Here is a 21,218-nt window from a genome sequence, read left to right on the forward strand (position 1 = left end):
GGGAAGAGTCAGACACGACTGAATGACTTCACTTTCACTTTTTACTTTCATGCATTGTAGAAGGAAATGGCAACCCACTCCAGTGTTCTTGCCTGGAGAATCCCAGGGACGGCGGAGCCTGGTGGGCTGCCGTCTATGGGTTGCACAGAGTCGGACACGACTGAAGCGACTTAGCAGCAGCAGCAGCAAGAAGCAAAATATATTGTACTTTTGCTCTTTTCTCCCCAATGGGTCTTCATTCTCAAATAAAATTTAAATTTCTGCAAATATTTTCACCACTAGATGGTACTAGAATAACATGAGAAGTTCTCCATTGTACAATTTGGCTACAACTGCAATCATCCAAAAACATCCCTCCAAAACACCTAAACTCCCCAATTAGGGTCTTAAATAGATTACAGTACTAATCAGTGGGAAAATGTAAATGTCAAATGATGAAGTCTCTAGGAGTAAGATGCATCTGAACACTTGGAGGAAATGTAAAATCAAAGGAGAATATTAGAGAGCTACCCTGGTGACTCAGACAGTCAAGAGTCTGTCTGCAATGCAGGGGACCCAGGTTCAAACCCTGGGTTGGGAAGATCTCCTGGAGAAGGGAATGGCAACCCACTCCAGTATTCTTGCCTGGAGAATTCCATGGAAAGAGGAGCCCAGTGAGCCCCAGGCCATGGGGTTGCAAAGAGCCAAACATGACAGAGTGACTAACATTTCCATTTCACTTCATTTTATGACTATTATTGATAATTTATCAGAGATATTAGGTAAGAATTCTAAAACGTATAGGAATTGTAAGTTTATTCTTTAAAATTACTTTGCATTTTGAAGTAACATTGTGCTACCTGGCACATATTAAAGTGAAAATCAATTAATCATATAAAAGCACAATTTGATTTGCAACAGGTTTAATAAAATTCATTAAGTTTTAAATGTAATTTATAAGCGCTCAATCTTAGTCAGTCATTTACATGCAAATTAAAACATTCAAAGCCTAAGGAATTATCTCACGCATCCTAGAGAAATAATTATTTTAAAGAGACGCCCGCCAAGTTCACATCTTCTGACTTGTCTTCTGCCACTACACACACACACACACACACACACCATCATTATTCTAGTTAAAACATTTTAGCAAAATTTGAAATACTATCTCATTAAGTTGCTGAATAGACTTTTAGATTTTTTTTTCCCGATATTCTTTTGGCCAGCTGTATAAAATCAAACGGCAGTAAATCGGGGTTTAGAGAGAAATAATGATATGGACAGGATAAAGAGAAAATTCAAGAGAAAAGCTTCTTTAGAATTAAATTCTTAAAGTATTTCATTTATTTCCTCCTCTGCACTCAACCCCAACCTTACCTTTTTAAGTAGCAAAAAGCAATATTTGTTGTAAAATTATTGGTATCAGCTACTTAAATAAATGGCACCTTCATCCATTCCCCTATCGCTCTAAAAAGAAATATCTCAGCTTTGGCAAATGTTCTGTTTAAGTTATGGTAAAGACTATTTCACACACTATAATTGTCTCTCCTAAATATAACTCAGTTCAAGACCTTGAAAGAGAATGTTGGCCCATTCATATCCATCTAAGTGGAAGATTTCAAATTGTACTATTTTGTTTACCTGAACAATAACAGTAAAGAGGATAACAACTGTGGTTGCTGCAATGAAGAGCTTCTTTCTGGAAAACTCTGGGAGCAGAAAAACAAGGGAGAAACAGATTGCTCCCCTCAGTCCTCCATAGGCTATAATAAATTGGTCCTTTCTGGTGACTGTATTCACATGACATTTGTTCACGAAGAAAGTCAGCACAAGAACTCCTAAATTTTTCAATAAGAAGAATACTTGAGTAATTAATCAACAGAAGGAAATGCTACAAATATAATAGTGTTAAACCAGATTAAAATTCTAAGGATTTGTAATGACTATTTTAAAAACCTAAACAAACTAAACTGTTAAAATGTTTATTTCCTTAGAGAGCTTTATTTAAACAGCTACATTTTATTTTGTTTGTGTTTTGTTTTTTCCTTTGATACATCTCCGTTTTTTAGAATGAAAGCAGTGCATTTCTCTTCTTTAGGCCTATGTGGACTAATCCGGGGCATTCTGCAAAAGTAGTCTCTACAAACAGAATATAACATTTCTCTTCAGTCTTATAAATACTAGTGAGCAGATCCAACTAGTGAACTAAATGTTAAGTAATGTGACCTGTGTTGGTTTTAATCTTTACTGAGCCGGGATTCCATATTCCTCAAGGCTTCAAAAACAAGTTGTTGTTGTTGTTGTTGTTTTCCTCCTGTCACCCAGAATCTAGAGTTCTGAGACTCAAGTCTCAGCCAGAGATTTTTACTTCTCACAGTTGTTGGTGGTATCAAAAAGTAGCCTTAACCACAAGAGAAGTATTTTCTCATGTACCAGTACTATTTGAAGGGCACCAGTTAAATCTTTGTCCCACAGATCTTACTCCTAGTGATTATGTTTTGAGTACCTTATTGTGAATGAGTTTAGCAGATAATTTACTTGAAGACCAGAAAGGCAAAATTCCTTGCCAAGTGGGCTGAAAGTGGGAATTCTTCCATAAAATTTGAGCTGAAATAAGTTGGCCAGCAGACAATTTAGCCAAAATTTATTTGTTTGGAAAAAATATCATATCCTCTTCATTGTAGTATGGTATTGCAATTTGGAGAGCCATAGGAGTAGTCTTGCAGCCTCTGTATATGACTAAGAATCTTGGTTCATTTTTCTGTTTTTAAAAACATTTTAATTCAATTGATATATATTTAAACAGTGCCAGAAAATGAAAGCATAGTCAAACTATTAGAGTAGTCATAATTAACTTAAAATAAATGAGAACTAAATCCACTGAAAGTCTAAGATCTTTTAATTATCTTTTAAAAACTGTTTCTTTAGCTCTTTTAATTTTCTTTCACATTACTACAAAAGCAAAGGTAGCTTTTAGAGAAAAAATACAAATATGCAAAGGAAGCATACGGCACCTATATTCCCACCCATCCAGAGAAAAGAATTTCTAACACTTTGGATAAAACCTTCCAAAGCCACACATGACTATTTATATTATTATTTTTCTAATAATAACTACTTTATCTACACTTGAACATTTAAGATGTTCCAATGCTGCCTAAATATATGTAATAAAATTTCTAATCACTCTTACTCTGTATAATTACCAGAACTCAAGGCTAGTGACATTATATTTGAGGCCAAGTTATCATTTTGATTAAATAGAAATTCATCCAGTATATTTTGAGTCAAATTGCATTTTGGACAACTGAGGTGAATTGCTTCAGTCATATTGACATTGTCAGAATGCTAACTTTATAATTTTATTATTAATCCTATGTGGGTTCCCAAGCCAAAGGAATGAGAGTATTCTATCGAAACCTTATTTAACAGAACTACAAAAAAATGTACATCATTTAATATAGCTAAAATCCAAAGAGGGAAAAAGATATGGCCTCCTATGTCCTGTAATCACCTCATCTTTCCTCTATCTATTTAGGCACAAAATTACTCTAAATCATGATGTCAGACTTAAAGGAAGTACAGATACTTCATTGATTTATGATAGAGATTTTTTCCTTTTCTCTTCTCATACCAGATGTAATGATTATCTACACATTATAATTTAGAAATATTGGACAGAGGATTTGCTTCATCTCATGAATTTTCACACAAAGTTTCAAAAGGGAGGGGATATATGTATACTTACTGCTGATTCATGTTGAGGTTGACAGAAAACAGCAAAATTCTGCAAAGCAATTATCCTTCAGTAAAAAATTAATTAAGAAAGCTACATATACAAATCTATAGAAATTCTGGTGTTCATCTTTAATATTTCCTCATATAGGCCTTAACATTTTACTACTCTTTTCTTTCAATTGAAATATAGTTGATTTATAGTGTTGTGTTATTTTCTAGTGCACAGCAAAGTGATTCACTTATACATATATATATTATTTTTCATATCCTTTTCCATTATGGTTTATTATAGGATATTAAATATAATTATCTGTACTATACAGTAGGATGCTGTTGTTTATTTTATATATAGTAGTTTGTATCTGCTAATCCCAAACTCATAATTTATTCCTCTTCCCTCCCTTTTCCCCTTTGGTAACCATAGATCTCTTCTTATGTCTGTGAGTCTGTTTCATAAATAAGATTCATTTGTATTACATTTTAAATCCTACATATAAGTGACATTATATGACATAAATTTAGTATAATATAAACATACTAAACTTAACCTCTAAGTCCATCCATGTTACTGCAAATAGTATTCATTCTCTTTTATGGCTAGACAGTATTCCATTGTATACTTGTACCAAATCTTCTTTATCCATCCATCTGCCAATGGACATTTGTGTTGCTTCTATGTCTTGGCTATCATAAATAGTACTGCAATGAACATTGGGGTGCATGTAACTTTTTGAATTATGATTTTCTCCAGATATATGCCCAGGAGTGGGATTGCCGATCATATGATAGCTCTGTTTTTAGATTTCTGAGGTAACTCCATCATTCTCCATAGTAGCTGTACCAATTTACATTCCGACCAACAGTGATTGAGAGCTCCCTTTTCTCAATCCCCTCTCCCGTATTTGTTATCTGTAGATTTTTAATGATGGTCATTCTGACCAATGTGAAATCCTATCTCATTGTAGTTTTGATTTGTATTTCTCTAATAATTAGCATCCACTGACTCAATGGACATGAATTTAAGCAAACTCAGGGAGATAGTGGAGGACAGAGGAGCCTGGTGTGCTGCAGTCCATGGGGTGGCAAAGAGTTGAACATGACTCAGCGACTGAACAATAACAACAATAATTAACAATGTTGAGCATCTTTTCATGTGCCTATTGTCCATCTGTATGTCTTCTTTGGAGAAATGTCTATTTAGGTCTTCTGCTCATTTTTTGATTGAATTGTTTTTTGCCATTGAGTTGTACAAGCTGTTTATATATTTTGGAAATTAATCCTTTGTCAGTCACACCGTTTGCAAATATTTTCTCCCATTCCATAGATTGTCTTTTTGTTTTGTTTATGGTTTCTTTTGTTATGCAAAAGCTTCTAAATTTGATTCAGTCCCATTCATTTGCTTCTACTTTTATTCCTATTGCTTTGGGAGACTGTATGTAGGTCTTAACATTTTATAGGAAAACCTTTTCAGTTACTCTTGGCATTTTTGTTTCCATCAGCTATTTTTTATAGCATATGAGCACAAAGTAGGCTTTTTGTTCAATTTTATTTAAAATGACATTTAGATTAAAAATAATATTTTATAACTCTAGTGATATTTTCCGGTGGGCTCAGAATAAATTAGAAATTGCCTTCTGTGAACTTTCATGACATTTAGCTTATAGTTTCACTGTTAATGCCAACCTAAATACATTTTGGTAGATAATAAAGCATACCCTTGTCAGCCTTATTATTCATTCTTAAAATTATAAGCAAATTCCCTAATGTGCCCCTCAGTGTTGCTAGGGTAATTTTCATAGTCTCCAAAGAAAGGTCTACAATGATTCTGTTCATGTGTTGAGGAGGTGGAAAATAGAGATAGAAATGTCAAAAAATATGATAAACTATAAACTGCATTCCTATGTACACTACAACGTGTATGATTAAAGAGACAGCTCAGTTTAAGTAACAATGAAGCTGTGATATTTTCAGGATGAAAACTATGCTTACATGTGTATTTCACTTCAGTACCAGTGGAATATATATATATATATATATTTAATGTAAGCACTGGATTAGAAGAGGGTTTTCATGCCTGCATGGGTACTCAGTCACTTCCAACTCCTTGAGACCCCATGGACTGCAGCCAGCCAGACTCCTCCGTCCATGGAATTTTCCAAACAAAAACACTGGAGTGGGTTGCCATTTCCTATTCCAGGGATCTTCCCTACCTAGGGATCAAACCCAGGTCTTTTGCATCTCCTGCATTGGAGGCAGATCCTTTACCACTGGTGCCACCTGGGAAGCCCAATAATAGTGGTACTAAAGGCTAACGTTTACTGAGAATTTATGATGTACCAGGCTGTATGCTAAACTCTTTGATTACATTATATCATATAATTATCATAATAGCTGGTAAAAGTTTATAGTGTCAACCATTATCATTTTACAGTTAAGGATTGTTACTCCTAGCATGATTATATGAGGTTTTCAAAGTCAAAGGGCTATGTAGTGAAGCTGGAATTTGAACTCTATCTGATTTTAGAGCCTGTTTCTTAACCTTGCTATTATGGAGCCTCTGCATAAGTGAAGAATAGAAAACAGTCTACTTATGAGAAGTAAGGCAAATAAAACATATTGAAATTTTAAATTTCTTGTTTCTAATGCAATCTCAAAACAAGCTGACACATTTTACATATAAAAAGCAATATTCACCATACCTAATGCTCTCCAAATAAGACAGAAAATGACAGTGAAACAAATGTAAGGCCAATTCCATTCGTGGTTATTTCCAATGGTAGAAACGCCAAGGAAGATGAAGATAAGAGTGTCAGTAACACTGCTCCACATCTTCATGAAGTACTTGATAGTGGTATGGGATTTCTGAGAAATGTTAGCTTCCACATATCGTTTCATGCTCATAGCACAGGCAATAACTCTAAAGAAGAGGAAAAAATGTGTAAGAGTAAATATTTGCATTTAACTTTAAGGGAAAGTGATCACACAAATGTTGTTGAAGACAAAATTAGGATCTCTGTTACTCTAGATGTCTTACTCCATTCCAGAACATGAAAACATGCCATTTTCCCAGAATTTATACAATAACATTTCTAAGACAATCAAATGCTTAGTTTTCAAAATAAATGACAGTTTCTGTGTCCTTTTGTGTGCTGAGAATAATGTGTCTGCTTTATCATCTTTAATATTGTCTAATCAGTCAGTCATTCAGTGTTTAGTCACTCAGTTTTGCCCCACTCTGCAAAGCCATGGACCCTAGCTTGCTAGGCTCCTCTGTCCGTGGGATTCTCCAGGCAAGAATACTGGAGTGGGTAGCCATTTCCTTCTCCAGGGGATCTTCATGACCCAGGACTCAAACCCAGGTCTCCCTGATTGCAGGCAAATTCTTTACAGTGTGAGCCACCAGAGAACACCATTGCCTAATCAGTCCTCTTTAAATAGGGTTGTACTGACAGGTTCTAATAATTAGTTGGCAGCAAATACGCTAAGAGGCAAGGGCTAATGTGAGAAATAATACATACCCGTAGCCTCTAAAGCACTACTGTTATCAATAAAGCAATTTTTGATAGTCAGGGAGTGTTTTACTGTTTTATTCTATTCACTATGCTCTCAAGATTATGTTGTTATATTCCTGTTGAATAATCTTTTCCAAGCCTTATTCTAGAGTATTTCTTTGTACTTTTCAATCTACCAAAATGATTTATTGCCTGCAAGACTGCCTTCCCACTCTTATTCATTTAAGGCTCAGATATTTAGATATTTTCTTAACAACTGGGAACCAGGGAAGGGGGGAAAACACTGTATATGAGATGCTGCTGCTGCTGCTGCTGCTAAGTCGCTTCAGTTGTGTCCGACTCTGTGCGACCCCATAGACAGCAGCCCACCAGGCTCCATCGTCTCTGGGATTCTCCAGGCAAGAACACTGGAGTGGGTTGCCATTTCCTTCTCCAATGCGTGAAAATGAAAAGTGAAAGTGAAGTCGCTCAGTCGTGCCCGACTCTTCGCGACCCCATGGGCTGCAGCCTACCAGGCTCCTCTATCCACGGCGTTTTCCAGGCAAGAGTACTGGAGTGGGTTGCCATTGCCTTCTCCACATACACAGCTAGCAGCACTATAAGTTACCAGTTCCATGTGTGCCCGGCATAAAGAGAAAATCTGGTAGACAGAAATGAGTAAGATTTCTTCTCATTACAGTTAATAGAGTATAAGGCTTACACATTCTCAAGGATGAAGAGAAAACAGAATACAACAATATAATATACCATTTACTGAGTTCTTGTCATGGGCCAGGTACTGTGTTAAGCCCTTTACATCTAATTTTTAATACAACACAGTCACATAGATAGTAAGTATTAATAGCAAAGCTGAGACTTCACCCAGATCTGTTTAATTTCAAACCCTATGGTTTTAATCACTATCCTATGCGACCTACTGTCCTCCATCTTTATCTCACTTTAAAAACAAATGATCTCATCATACTAAAAATAATTTGATTGTAATGAATTAGTTCAGCTCAGTTCAGTCGCTCAGTCATGTACTACTCTTTGCGACCTCATGAATTGCAGCACGCCAGGCCTCTCTGTCCATCACCAACTCCCGCAGTCTACCCAAACCCATGTCCATCGAGCCGGTGATGCCATCCAACCATCTCATCCTCTGTCATCCCCTCTCCTCCTGCCCCCAATACTACCCAGCATTAGGGTCTTTTACAATGAGTCAACCCTTCGCATGAGGTGGCCAAAGTATTGCAGTTTCAGCTTCAACATCAGACCTTCCAATGAACACCCAGGATTGATCTCTTTTAGGACGGACTGGTTGGATCTCCTTGCAGTCCAAGGGACTCTCAAGAGTCTTCTCCAACACCACAGTTCAAAAGCATCAATTCTTCGGCGCTCAGCTTTCTTCACCGTCCAACTCTCACATCCATACTTGACCACTGGAAAAACCATAGCCTTGACTAGACGGACTTTTGTTGGAAAAGTAATGTCTCTGCTTTTAAATATGCTATCTAGGTTGGCCATAACCTTCCTTCCAAGGAGTAAGCGTCTTTTAATTTCATGGCTGCAATGACCATCAGCAGTGATTCTGAAGCCCCAAAAAATAAAGTCTGACACCGTTTCCACTGTCTCCCCATCTATTTCCCATGGAGTGATGGGACCAGATGCCATGATCTTAGTTTTCTGAACGTTGAGCTTGAAGCCAACTTTTTCACTCTCCTCTTTCACTTTCATCAAGAGGCTCTTTAGTTCTTCTTCACTTTCTGCCATAAGGGTGGTGTCATCTGCATATCTGAGGTTATTGATATTTCTCCCGGCAATCTTGATTCCAGCTTGTGTTTCTTCCAGCCCAGCATTTCTCATGATGTACTCTGCATATAAGTTAAATAAGCAGGGTGACAATACACAGCCTTGACGTACTCCTTTGCCTATTGGGAACCAGTCAGTTGTTCCACGTCCAGTTCGAACTGTTGCTTCCTGACCTGCATACAGGTTTCTCAAGAGACAGGTCAGATGGTCTGGTATTCCCATCTCTTTCAGAATTTTCCACAGTTTATTGTGATCCACACAGTCAAAGGCTTTGGCATAGTCAATAAAGCAGAAATAGATGTTTTTCTGGAATTCTCTTGCTTTTTTGATGATCCAGCAGATATTGGCAATTTGATCTCTGGTTCCTCTGCCTTTTCTAAAACCAGCTTGAACATCTGGAAGTTCACGGTTCACGTATTGCTGAAGCCTGGCTTGGATAATTTTGAGCATTACTTTACTAGCATGTGAGATAAGTGCAATTGTGCAGTAGTTTGAGCATTCTTTGGCATTGCATTTCTTTGGGATTGGAACGAAAACTGTCCTTTTCCAGTCCTGTGGCCACTGCTGAGTTTTCCAAATTTGCTGACATATCGAGTGCAGCACTTTCACAGCATCACCTTTGAGGATTTGAAATAGCTCAACTGGAATTCCATCACCTCCACTAGCTTTGTTCGTAGTGATGCTTTCTAAGGCCCACTTGACTTTACATTCCAGGATGTCTGGCTCTAGGCGAGTGATCACACCATCGTGATTATCTGGGTCGTGAAGATCTTTTTTGTACAGTTCTTCTGTGTATTCTTGCCACCTCTTCTTAATATCTTCTGCTTCTGTTAGGTCCATACCATTTCTGTCCTTTATCGAGCCTATCTTTGCATGAAATGTTCCTTTGGTATCTCTAATTTTCTTTTTTTTTTTATTAAATAAATTTATTTATTTTAGTTGGGGGCTAATTACTTTACAATATTGTAGTAGTTTTTGCCATACATTGAGATGGATGAAACTGGAGCCCATTATACAGAGTGAAGTAAGCCAGAAAGAAAAACACCAATACAGTATACTAATGCATATATATGGAATTTGAAAAATGGCAACGGTATCTCTAATTTTCTTGAAGAGATCTCTAGTCTTTCCCAATCTGTTGTTTTCCTCTATTTCTTTGCACTGATCACTGAGGAAGGCTTTCTTATCTCTCCTTGCTATTCTTTGGAACTCTGCATTCAGATGGGAATATCTTTCCTTTTCTCCTTTGCTTTTCGCTTCTCTTCTCTTCCCAGCTATCTGTAAGGCCTCCTCAGGCAGCCATTTTGCTTTTTTTTCCCCATGGGGATTTTCTTGATCCCTGTCTCCTGTACAATGTCACGAACCTCTGTCCATAGTTCATCAGGCACTCTGTCTATCAGGTCTAGTCCCTTAAATCTATTTGTCACTTCCACTGTATACTCATAAGGGATTTGATCTAGGTCATATGTGAATGGACTAGTGGTTTTCCCTACTTTCTTCAATTTAAGTCTGAATTTGGCAATAAGCAGTTCATGATCTCAGCCACAGTCTGCTCCTGGTCTTGTTTCTGCTGACTGTATAGAGCTTCTCCATCTTTGGCTGCAAAGAATATAATCAATCTGATTTCGGTGTTGACCGTCTGGTGATGTCCACGTGTAGAGTCTTCTCTTGTGTTGTTGGAATAGGGTGTTTGCTATTACCAGTGCGTTCTCGTGGCAAAACTCTATTAGCCTTTGCCCTGCTTCATTCTGTACTCCAAGGCCAAACTTGCCTGTTACGCCAGGTGTTCCTTGACTTCCTACTTTTGCATTCCAGTCCCCTATAATGAAAAGGACATCTTTTTGGGGTGTTATTTCTAGAAGGTCTTGTAGGTCTTCATAGAACCATTCAACTTCAGCTTCTTCGGCGTTACTGGTCGGGGCATAGACTTGGATTACCGTGATATTGAATGGTTTGCCTTGGAAACGAACAGAGATCATTCTCTCATTTTTGAGATTGCATCCAAGTACTGCATTTCAGACTCTTTTGTTGACCATGATGGCTACTCCATTTCTTCTAAGGGATTCTTGCCGACAATAGTAGATATAATGGTCATCTGAGTTAAATTCACCCATTCCAGTCCATCTTAGTTCGCTGATTCTTAGAATGTCAACGTTCACTCTTGCCATCTCCTGTTTGACCACTTCCAATTTGCCTTGATTTATGGACCTAACAATTATAATGAATAGTGAGCTATATTTTCAAACACAAAAACATGAATATGTAAGTTCTACAATGACTATTTCATTTATTGAAATATATTCTGGAACCCTTTCATTCCAAAATCTCCATACTTTATCTATCAAATAAGAGTTGCTATTTCTGGGACTTGATCTCAAGAATTAACAAACAAAGCAAAAACAAATAAATAAAACACAAACTAAAAGAATAGAAACACAACTTGCAAATAATGATTATCTGTAACACAAAACCATGCGCAGGTCTCTGTTGTACTTAACATTTCCAAGGAAGTAGATATGAGCAGGATACAAACTATCTACAAACATTCATTTATGAATGAAATGCATCTCGAAAGTCTATATTTAGAATCTGAAAGTATCAGTGTTATGCATTACGATTGTATTCACAGACCATCACACAAAATCTATTTAATCCAGAACATAGCTATTAATAATAAGTGGTAGCAAACTGACTTATACATCCTGTGAGCTGGATGTCCTGTAGTGCTGGAGGTGGAAGTTTTTCCTTTGGTTTTATTGGATGGAACATTTTTTTTTAATTATTAATTTATTTGTTTTAATTGGAGGCTAATTACTTTACAATATTGTAGTGGCTTTTGCCATACATTGACATGAATCATCCATGGGTACATGTGTTCCCCATCCTGAAACCCCTCTCACCTGCCTCCCCATCCCATCCCTCTGGGTTGTCCCAGTGCACTGGCTTTGAGTGCCCTGTTTCATGCATCCAACTTGGACTGGTCATCTATTTCACATATGGTAATATACATGTTTCAATGCTATTCTCTCAAATCATCCCACTCTTGCCTTCTCCCACAGAGTCCAAAAGTCTGTTCTTTATATGTGTCTCTTTTGCTGGCTCGCATTTAGGGGCATCGTTACCATCTTTCTAAATTCCATATATATGTGTTAATATATTGTATCGATGCTTTTTCTTTCTGACTTACTTTACTCTGTATAATAGGCTCCAGTTTCATCCACCTCATTAGAACTGATTCAAATGCATTCTTTTTTAATATCTGAGTAATATTCCATTGTGTATATGTGCCACAATTTTCTTATCCATTCATCTGCCTATAAACATCCAGGTTGCTTCCATGTCCTAGCTATTGTAAACAGTGCTACAATGAACATTGGGATATATGTGTCTCTTTCAATTCTAGTTTCCTCAGTGTGTATGCCCAGCAGTGGGATTGCTGTGTCATATGGCAGATCTATTCCAAGTTTTTAAAGTTATCTCCACACTGTTCTCTATAGTGGCTATACAAGTTTGCATTCCCACCAACAGTGTAAGAATGTTCCCTTTTTTCCACACCCTCGTCAGCATTTATTGTTTATAGGCTTTTCAATAGCAGCCATTCTGACTGGGGTGAGGTGGTACCACATTGTGGTTTTGATTGCTTATTTAACTTATATGCAGAGTACATCATGAGAAACGCTGGGCTGGAAGAAACACAAGGTGGAATCAAGATTGCCGGGAGAAATATCAATAACCTCAGATATGCAGATGACACCACCCTTATGGCAGAAAGCACAGGAGAACTAAAGAGCCTCTTGATGAAAGTGAAAGAGGAGAGTGAAAAAGTTGGCTTAAAGCTCAACGTTCAGAAAACTAAGATCATGGCATCTGGTCCCATCACTTCATGGGAAATAGATGGGGAAACAGTGGAAACAGTGTCAGACTTTATTTTTTGGGGCTCCAAAATCACTGCAGATGGTGATTTCAGCCATGAAATTAAAAGACGCTTACTCTTTGGAAGCAAGGTTATGACCAACCTAGATAGCATATTTAAAAGCAGAGACATTACTTTGCCAACAAAGGTCTGTCTAGTCAAGGCTATCGTCTTTCCAGTAGTCATGTATGGATGTGAGAGTTGGACGGTGAAGAAAGCTGAGTGCCGAAGAATTGATGCTTTTGAACTGTGGTGTTGGAGAAGACTCTTGAGAGTCCCTTGGACTGCAAGGAGATCCAACCAGTCCGTCCTAAAGGAGATCAATCCTGGGTGTTCATTGGAAGGACTGATGTTGAAGCTGAAACTCCAGTACTTTGGCCACCTCATGCAAAGAGTTGACTCATTGGAAAAGACCCTAATGCTGGGTAGTATTGGGGGCAGGAGGAGAAGGGGACGACAGAGGATGAGATAGCTGAATGGCATCACCGACTCAATGGACATGGGTTTGGGTAGACTCCGGGAGTTGGTGATGGACAGGGAGGCGTGGCCTGCTGTGGTTCATGGGGTTGTAAAGAGTTGGACACGACTGAGCGACTGAACTGAACTGAACTGATAATGAGTGATGTTGAGCATCGTATCATGTTTGTTAGCCATCTGTATGCCTTCTTTGGAGAAACGTCTGTTAGTTCTTTGGCCCATTTTTTTATTGGGTCATTTATTTTTCCGGTATTGAGCTGCATGAGCTGCTTGTATATTTTTGAGATTAATTCCTTGTTAGTTGCTTCATTTGCTATTATTTTCTGCCATTCTGAAGGCTGTCTTTTCAGCTTGTTTATAGTTTCCTTCACTGTGCAAAAAAGCTTTTAAGTTTAATTATGTTCATTTGTTTATTTTTGCTTTTATTTCCAATACTCTGGGAGGTGGGTCATAGAGGATCCTGCTGTGATTTATGTCAGAGAGTGTTTTGCCTATGTTTTCCTCTAGGAGTTTTGTAGTTTCTGGTCTTACATTTAGATCTTTAACCCATTTTGAGGCTACAGTCCATGAGGTCGCAGAGTCAGACACGACTGAGCAACTAACACTTTCACTTTTTAAGGCGTTGGGGTCTGCAGTCAGACAGATGTGTGAGTGAATCCCTGCTGTTATAATTGCCAGGGCAGATAACCTCAGGCAAATTATTTAATTCTTCTAAACTTGAGTTTTCTGATCTGTAAAATGTGCAAAATAAGTGCCTAACTGATGCAATTGCCATGAGAATTAAAGAAGAAAAAGTATGTAAAGAGATAAGTATAATGTCTGACATACTCAATGTGCTCAATGAATATTAGCTAATATTTGTGAGGGAGAAACATCTAAATGAGTAGCCATGACACAAGGCAGATGTGACTAGAGTTAAGACAAAGTTGCAAATAAATTTCTATGAGTGATACAGTCTTCATGAAGAAGTGATTCAGGTCTTTGAAGAATTAGTATAATTTGAGCAACTTGAGATTTGTTGGAAGGGGATACATTGAGTAGGAACATTTATTCGTACAAAACATTTTTTGGTTATGTTTCTTTAGAGGAACTCATTGGTTTATGAGTACTTATTTTCTGAAAAAATCTTTTCCATAAAGAGTGTCACTCAGAAAGAATTTGCAGTTTTGTAACTTTCATTTCTCTTGACTTAGGTCACTGGCACTTTAGATTTTTTAGAGATTTATTGCTGAAATGTCACAGAGAATAAAAAAGTTTGATTTTTCAAAATAATTATTTTTAATTGTTTTGGCTTTCTGGATTGCTATGCAGGGTTATAATTCTTTAAAAGCAAATCTATTAGACTAATCACATATATCTTTAAGGCTAAAGAATCGTTATTGAAATGTAATCAAAGGGAAAACATTTAATTGACATCTTACATTTCTCAATTCACTTTAGATTTGTTTGATTTGAAGAGAAAAATTGATACAGCTGGAGGAGATATAGTTCCTTGCTGACTTTGTCGAGAGAATCCCATGGACAGAGGAATCTGGCAGGTTACAGCCCATAAGGTCATAAAGAAAAGGGAAAGTGAAAGTCGCTCAGTCGTGTCCAACTCTTTGCGACCCCATGGACTATACAGTCTTTGGAATTCTCCAGGCCAGAATACTGGAGTGGGTAGCCTTTCCTTTCACAAGGGGATCTTCCCACCCCAGGGATCGAACCCAGGTCCCCTGCAATGCTGGCGGGTTCTTTACCAGCTGAGCCACAAGGGAAGTCCAAGAAAACTGGCGTGGGTAGTCTATCACTTTTCCAGGGGATCTTCCGACCCAGGAATTGAACCGCATTGCAGGAGGATTCTTTACCAATTGAGCTATCAGGGAAGCCCAGAGTCAAAAAGAGTCGGAAACAATTAAAACAACTTAGCACAGCACAGCACATCACACAAGAGTTCATGAACCACACTTTGAATATTTTAGGCTTATATCAGTTGCTCAGAAGGTAAAGAATCTTCCCACCAAAGCAGGAGACTTGGTTTCAACCCCTGGCTTGGGAAGGTCCCCCAAAGATCCCCCTGGGTTGAATGGCTACTTCCATTCAAGGGAAGAAAGGAATGGCTACTTCCTCCAGTATTCTTGCCAGGAGAATTCCATGGACAGAAGAGCCTAGCGGGCTATAGTCTAAGGGTTGTTACAAAAGTCGAACACGAATGAATAACTAACACTCTCTTTTCACTTCATATCACTGTGAAGCATTTCACAATGTCAAAACACATTATCTTAGGCTATTTTAGTCCCTTTGTGCAGAAGTCATAGCAATGCATAAACTCTTGAAGTCATGCATGGGCAAAAATCTAACACTTAAATAAGATGTAAAAATAAAAATCATAGATTATTTCCAAGTCTTTTCTCTCTTAATAGAATTAGCCTTGTTGATGAGCTCAGTAAAATTCCTCAGTCTTTAAGACTAAACTTTGAATTTTAAAGGTTTGAATATTGACTGCCTTATGAGTACAAGAGTTTCTTAGTAGGTAAATTCTAGAATAAAAGGTCATGTCTGTCATCGACTCATTACATATCTTTAGGGAATTAATTTTACCGTCTTCCTTAAGTATGAGGTACTTAAAGGCATTTTCTCACTTCCTTGATCCATTTCTCTATAGATCAGGTTGCTTATGAGTCATAAAAACATGATCAATACAAGTACTTTCTTTTACAGAAGTGGTCTCATGATGTCTCATCTAAAATTTCCCTAGTCATTTATCCATTTATGTGTGCATTCATTCAAAAAGAAACAATTGAGTCCCTACTGTGCGGAAGTCTCGCTACAGATCTTGCTTCTTATATCATTCTCAGCACAAAGGCACCGGTTCTTTCCTGAGAACATTTTTGGCATTGAAATTTCAAAACTGGGTAATCTGGGTCAGAATCTATTCTATTTCAGTCTTGGAAATTTTGAATTAGAACAGTGGAACTGGTAAGCAGAAACATTTTCATGATTCCCAATTCAATTGTTTGCTCTAATATCAGTGATTAAATGTACAAGTATCCTGTCTGTAACTCCAAATGACAAAGGTGTATAGGCTTGATACATTTCAAAAGAAATAGAAAGAAAATGACATTTTAAAGAATCTCTATGATTCTATTAATATTTGATATCTTTAAAGAATATTCTCAGGCTAATAGTATCAACCATAAAAATATAACATGGACTGTAGCTATAATATTTTATTTTATTGATGTACATATTTTGAGTTAGGACTTCACTTTAAATTTAGGTTTAGTATTTAAAGTGTCAAACTAGGCTAGAAAGTAATTAGAAGGTACTTATCTGGAATCTATAGATAATGAAGATGACAGTTGAAAACTAAATCCATCTGTGTGTCAGTTGGTTAGGGAAAAAAACTCTTTCCAAAAGTGAAAGAGAACTATGCTCCACAGGCATAGAGTTTTAGCATTTGATCAAACAAAAAAGAATTTCTATTAGATTCCAACAGTTTTGAAAGTGAAGGAAAGTTATAATACAATATATAAACTTCATTATATAGGGCATTTTGCACTGATTTGATAGAGCATTATTTTTTGTGAAAACAATAAGTTATGGAATTACCAACTGGTACAGCTCAAACTCATTATAGAACTGGAGCTTTAAGCTATAACATTCCTAAATTCTAATACCTTTGCTTTATAGTTTATATCAAATGCATGAAAATAACTTTAATGTATTTCTGATACCACAAAAATAGTATTTATCATTATGTAAAAACTTATTTCTAAATCTTCATGTTCTATAGTGTCTCTTTTTACAAAATTTAGAAAGTTGTTTTTTTCATGACAGGGTGAAGAAAATAGCATATAAAAAAATGCCCTTTGTGTATTTTAGCTATAATTATTCATTTTTATTAGAATGTAAAATAATTTTGTACAAGCTCCTGAATAGAAATCACAAACAAGCTAACTGCACAAATAATTTTGTGTAGAGAATATAATCCTGTATTTAAATATGCTTTACCATCTGAGCCACCAGGGAAGCTCTACAATATAAAGGTGAAAGATGAGAAATTAATTGGTCTGCATTTTCTATACTATAACCTTATTATAGTACTATCTACTATTTGCGACCTCATAGGCTATAAAATCCATAGAATTATCCAGGCCAGAACACTGGAGTGGGTAGTCATTCCCTTCTCCAGGGGATCTTCCCAACCCAGGGATTGAACCTAGGTCTCTCGCATTGCAGGTGGGTTCTTTACCATCTGAACAACCAGGAAAGCAATACTATCTACAGGGCCAAAAAATGGTGCAATTTGTTAACTGTATATAGAAATTATTTGTCTCCTCTGCCAAACAGTGATGTCAATCTGACATCTAAAACAATGCCAATATATTTTGGAGATTAATTTAAAAATAACAATGCCTATTATTTGCTGAGATTCTCAAAAACAATATTAGGCAGTCATAGCTGTCTGACCCAACCAAAGTTAATCAAAAAACATTGTTCTCCACCTATGCTGATAGGCAACAATAGCAAACAGTTTTTTGAATGAAATACAGAACAATTTGAAGCTCAGAGAAGCAAACTCACATTTGTCAAGTTTTAAAAAAATGTAACAAAATACTGTGGTGATAAAAAACATATTATCAAGTGTCTAATAGAAATCTAGACTTGAATATTAATCTCAAAGAATTACTAACAACTGTTAACTTATAATACAAAGATATATACATATATTTAATTTTATATATTTAATAAAATTAAATTATATTTGATTTTCTATAAATTTATATATAGAAATATAATAAAGTTTAATATTTTATAAATAAATTGACACTTTTAGAAATAAATAAATAAATTTGGTAATTTAGAAAACAAATTTATATAGCAATTGGTACTTCTGATGAGCAGATTTACTTTTATGAAAAAATTTCTAAAGTAGGAGGCCACATAATATAACAAAACCTATTTTAAGATATCAGTAAATGTGTACTTATTGACTTCAGAAACAATGAATTATTGGAAAGGAACAAAAATGAGTCTTATAATGGATGCAATATACCACTGTAAAAGCACCCATCATTAAGACTGGATGCCTTATGATTTTAGACTAGGAATAGTCTTCAACCTCACAATTCTAATTGATTTTAATTACTTTTCTCACAGTAAAGTTGTGTCCTCATTTCCATTTCCACAAAAAAAAAATCAATGATATTGACCATTCTAAGAATCAGTAATCCTTCAGGCAGAACTTGATTTATACACAGCTCATTTATGAAAAACATCACTAATGACTGACTGAGTGTAAGTGTTTTGTGCTACATTTTCATATTGGATAATGCAACAAAATGAAAGGAAGGGAAAATCTTCCCAAAGTGACATTGTGACTATAATTATACTTTTGTTTCATGCTTAACACAGTGATTCAAACAATAAATAACTATATAATGTCTAAAATTTGCTTTTTATATATTTAAATAATCATTCAATTAATATACTATTAGTTAATATACTATATTATACTATACTATATTATATACTATAATATCAGTTAATATACTATATATTCATTTTATTACAATCATTCTATAATGTAGATATTATCGTCTACTTTTAACAGATAGAGAAACTGAAACTCAGAAGGTTTTGGAGGAGTTTTTCTATTTCCATCACAAAAAAATAAATTAATTTTTCAAATGTATTTAATATTTAAAACCTATGATTTGACAGTTAGTTGAATTATCATTTTGTTCATTTTATTACAAGTTCAAATATCATCATTATTTGGTCATTTATGTGACCTAAATTTCAGAGTTCCATTTCTTAATCCAGTGTTTTCAGCCTAATTAATTTTCCAATTAATACAATATCTTAGGAAAAGATTTTCTCAAATACTTTAAATCATACTTGTGCTCTTCTTTTCCAACTACATTCAAAACAATTTCACTTTAAGTAAGACAAAGTTTTACATATAACACAAAGTTTATAAAGTTATATGTATTTAAAGGATATTTACACAAATGACTTTTAAAATAACAAAAATGCATATAAAGTGTTAGCTTAAGATGGTCTGAATTAATTATTTAATTATGTTGTTAAACTACCTCCACAAAAATAAAGGAAGGTCTTTTTTCCAATACCCTTAGCAGCCAAAAGAAACAAGATTGTCAGATATAACCCTGAAAGATTCTCATATTCTTAATCCAAAATAAAATATATTAGAGTTATAAGAAAGTTAAGAATCAGGAGAGTTTCAGAGGAAACAAGTAATTCTGACAACATTGTTTTCCCTGTTTCTTTGTTTCAGGACTCAACACAGTTATGGCAATACTCACCACATTGTCAAGTTCTTTAAAAGTGCAGAGTGCTCAAAAGAAGGAAGCCACTTAAACGATACTATATTAAAACTTTGGAAAATGTCCTAGATTAAAAGAATTTAAATTGCCTCATCCAATTCCTTTTTTGGCTTTTTTCTACATGTCTTTCATTAATAGTAATACAGACAATAAAAATCAAAGACAATTTAAAACACAAACTACATCTCTCAACAAATTAAAATGCAATCACCCAGACAGATGTTAGATAGAATCCTTGCTTTCAACCTAGAACATTTTATTTAAAACAGACTAATTTCAATCACTATTTTATGACATTTCTCATGTACAGTAAGTCCTTTGAGAACTGTGAGTAACTTAAAGTCAAATGGCATTAGTTCTAAAGAACTTAATTTTGGCAAAAACCATCACAATATTGTAAAGTAATTAGCCTCCAATTAAAATAAATAATTTTTTTTAAAAAGAAATCAATCTTTTCTTTTTTTTCTCTCTCTTTGAGCTTTCAGAAAACATGCAACATTTGAAAAAAAATGCAATCCATTTCTTTTAAAAACACAAAATGGAGTGGTCTATCTACACCTTAGCACAAAAGCATTTAGGTGTTAATACTTACCATTGGTCATTTAGCCTTACAAGCTAGATATGAGGTACTATCATCATTGGTTAAATGCCAGTGATAGAGAAGAGAAAAATATAGCATGTGCTATATGGTTTACAAAACAAGTCATAAAGTTACTTGTTATGGCAGAAAATTCATCTATATAAGAGCTAATGCCAAGTTTATTTATATGGTGTGCTACCTAATTACTTACCACCGGAATGTTACTGGGTTCAGATAGATACACTAATCCATTAGGAGAATGATTCTCCCTTGCAAAGAGAGGAGTGCTCTAGGTAGCCTCATGCCAAGTTCTCAGCATTTTTGTTATGCAATGAGAGTCATACTGACCCCCAATCCCAACACAGGCAAGGTAGTGGAAATGTAGCCAATTAATCTCTACAGGGAGTCCATGAGCTTGACAACAATAACACTTGCAGTCCTATGACTTAAGTGACTATTAGAGGTAACAGGAAATCCTAGAAGAACATAAATGGAGGGTCACCTCTCATATTTAGGAAATGCAATTTCCTAGATTTCTAGTGGAAAATAAGAATCAATTCCTAAAAGAAATTCAATAGATCAAAGACTTGTCCAGATACTTACGCCACAATACCTGAGAGATGGAACATTTCAGCTGTCAGGTAGGAGAGATAACTATATAAGAAGACAAAAAGAGGTTCGATGACCCGGATAGTCTTAGTAAAGCGTGTGGTAAAGGCAGCAATCATGCCAAACAAGAGCCCAATGAAAATGCCTCCTATTCCAACCAAAAAAAACTTTCCTATCCCAGCCAAAATGTCCAATGGTTTGATAGATGGCATTTCATAGAAAGATTTGAACAGCTTATAGAGCACCTGTATAAAAAAAAAAAACATTAGAGTGAATTTACCAATCAG

The 21,218-nt window shown here is 35.7% G+C and overlaps 1 protein-coding gene across 1 annotated transcript in view; it reads right to left on the reverse strand.

Moving 5' to 3' along the window:
* The window catches only part of LOC145535669 (sodium/hydrogen exchanger 2-like), a 55,402-nt gene that overhangs the window by 29,946 nt on the left and 4,238 nt on the right, over positions 1-21,218 (reverse strand). Inside the window, exons 3-5 of the mRNA XM_081564055.1 lie at positions 20,926-21,176; positions 6,417-6,634; positions 1,621-1,817 (exon numbers count right to left, since the gene is read on the reverse strand). Coding sequence (XP_081420181.1) covers positions 1,621-1,817; positions 6,417-6,634; positions 20,926-21,176 — 666 coding nt within the window. The remainder of the gene's footprint in view (positions 1-1,620; positions 1,818-6,416; positions 6,635-20,925; positions 21,177-21,218) is intronic.

This window comes from Giraffa tippelskirchi, chromosome X (assembly GCF_054371585.1).
Source record: "Giraffa tippelskirchi isolate mGirTip1 chromosome X, T2T-mGirTip1v1.2.pri, whole genome shotgun sequence".
NCBI lineage: Eukaryota > Metazoa > Chordata > Mammalia > Artiodactyla > Giraffidae > Giraffa > Giraffa tippelskirchi.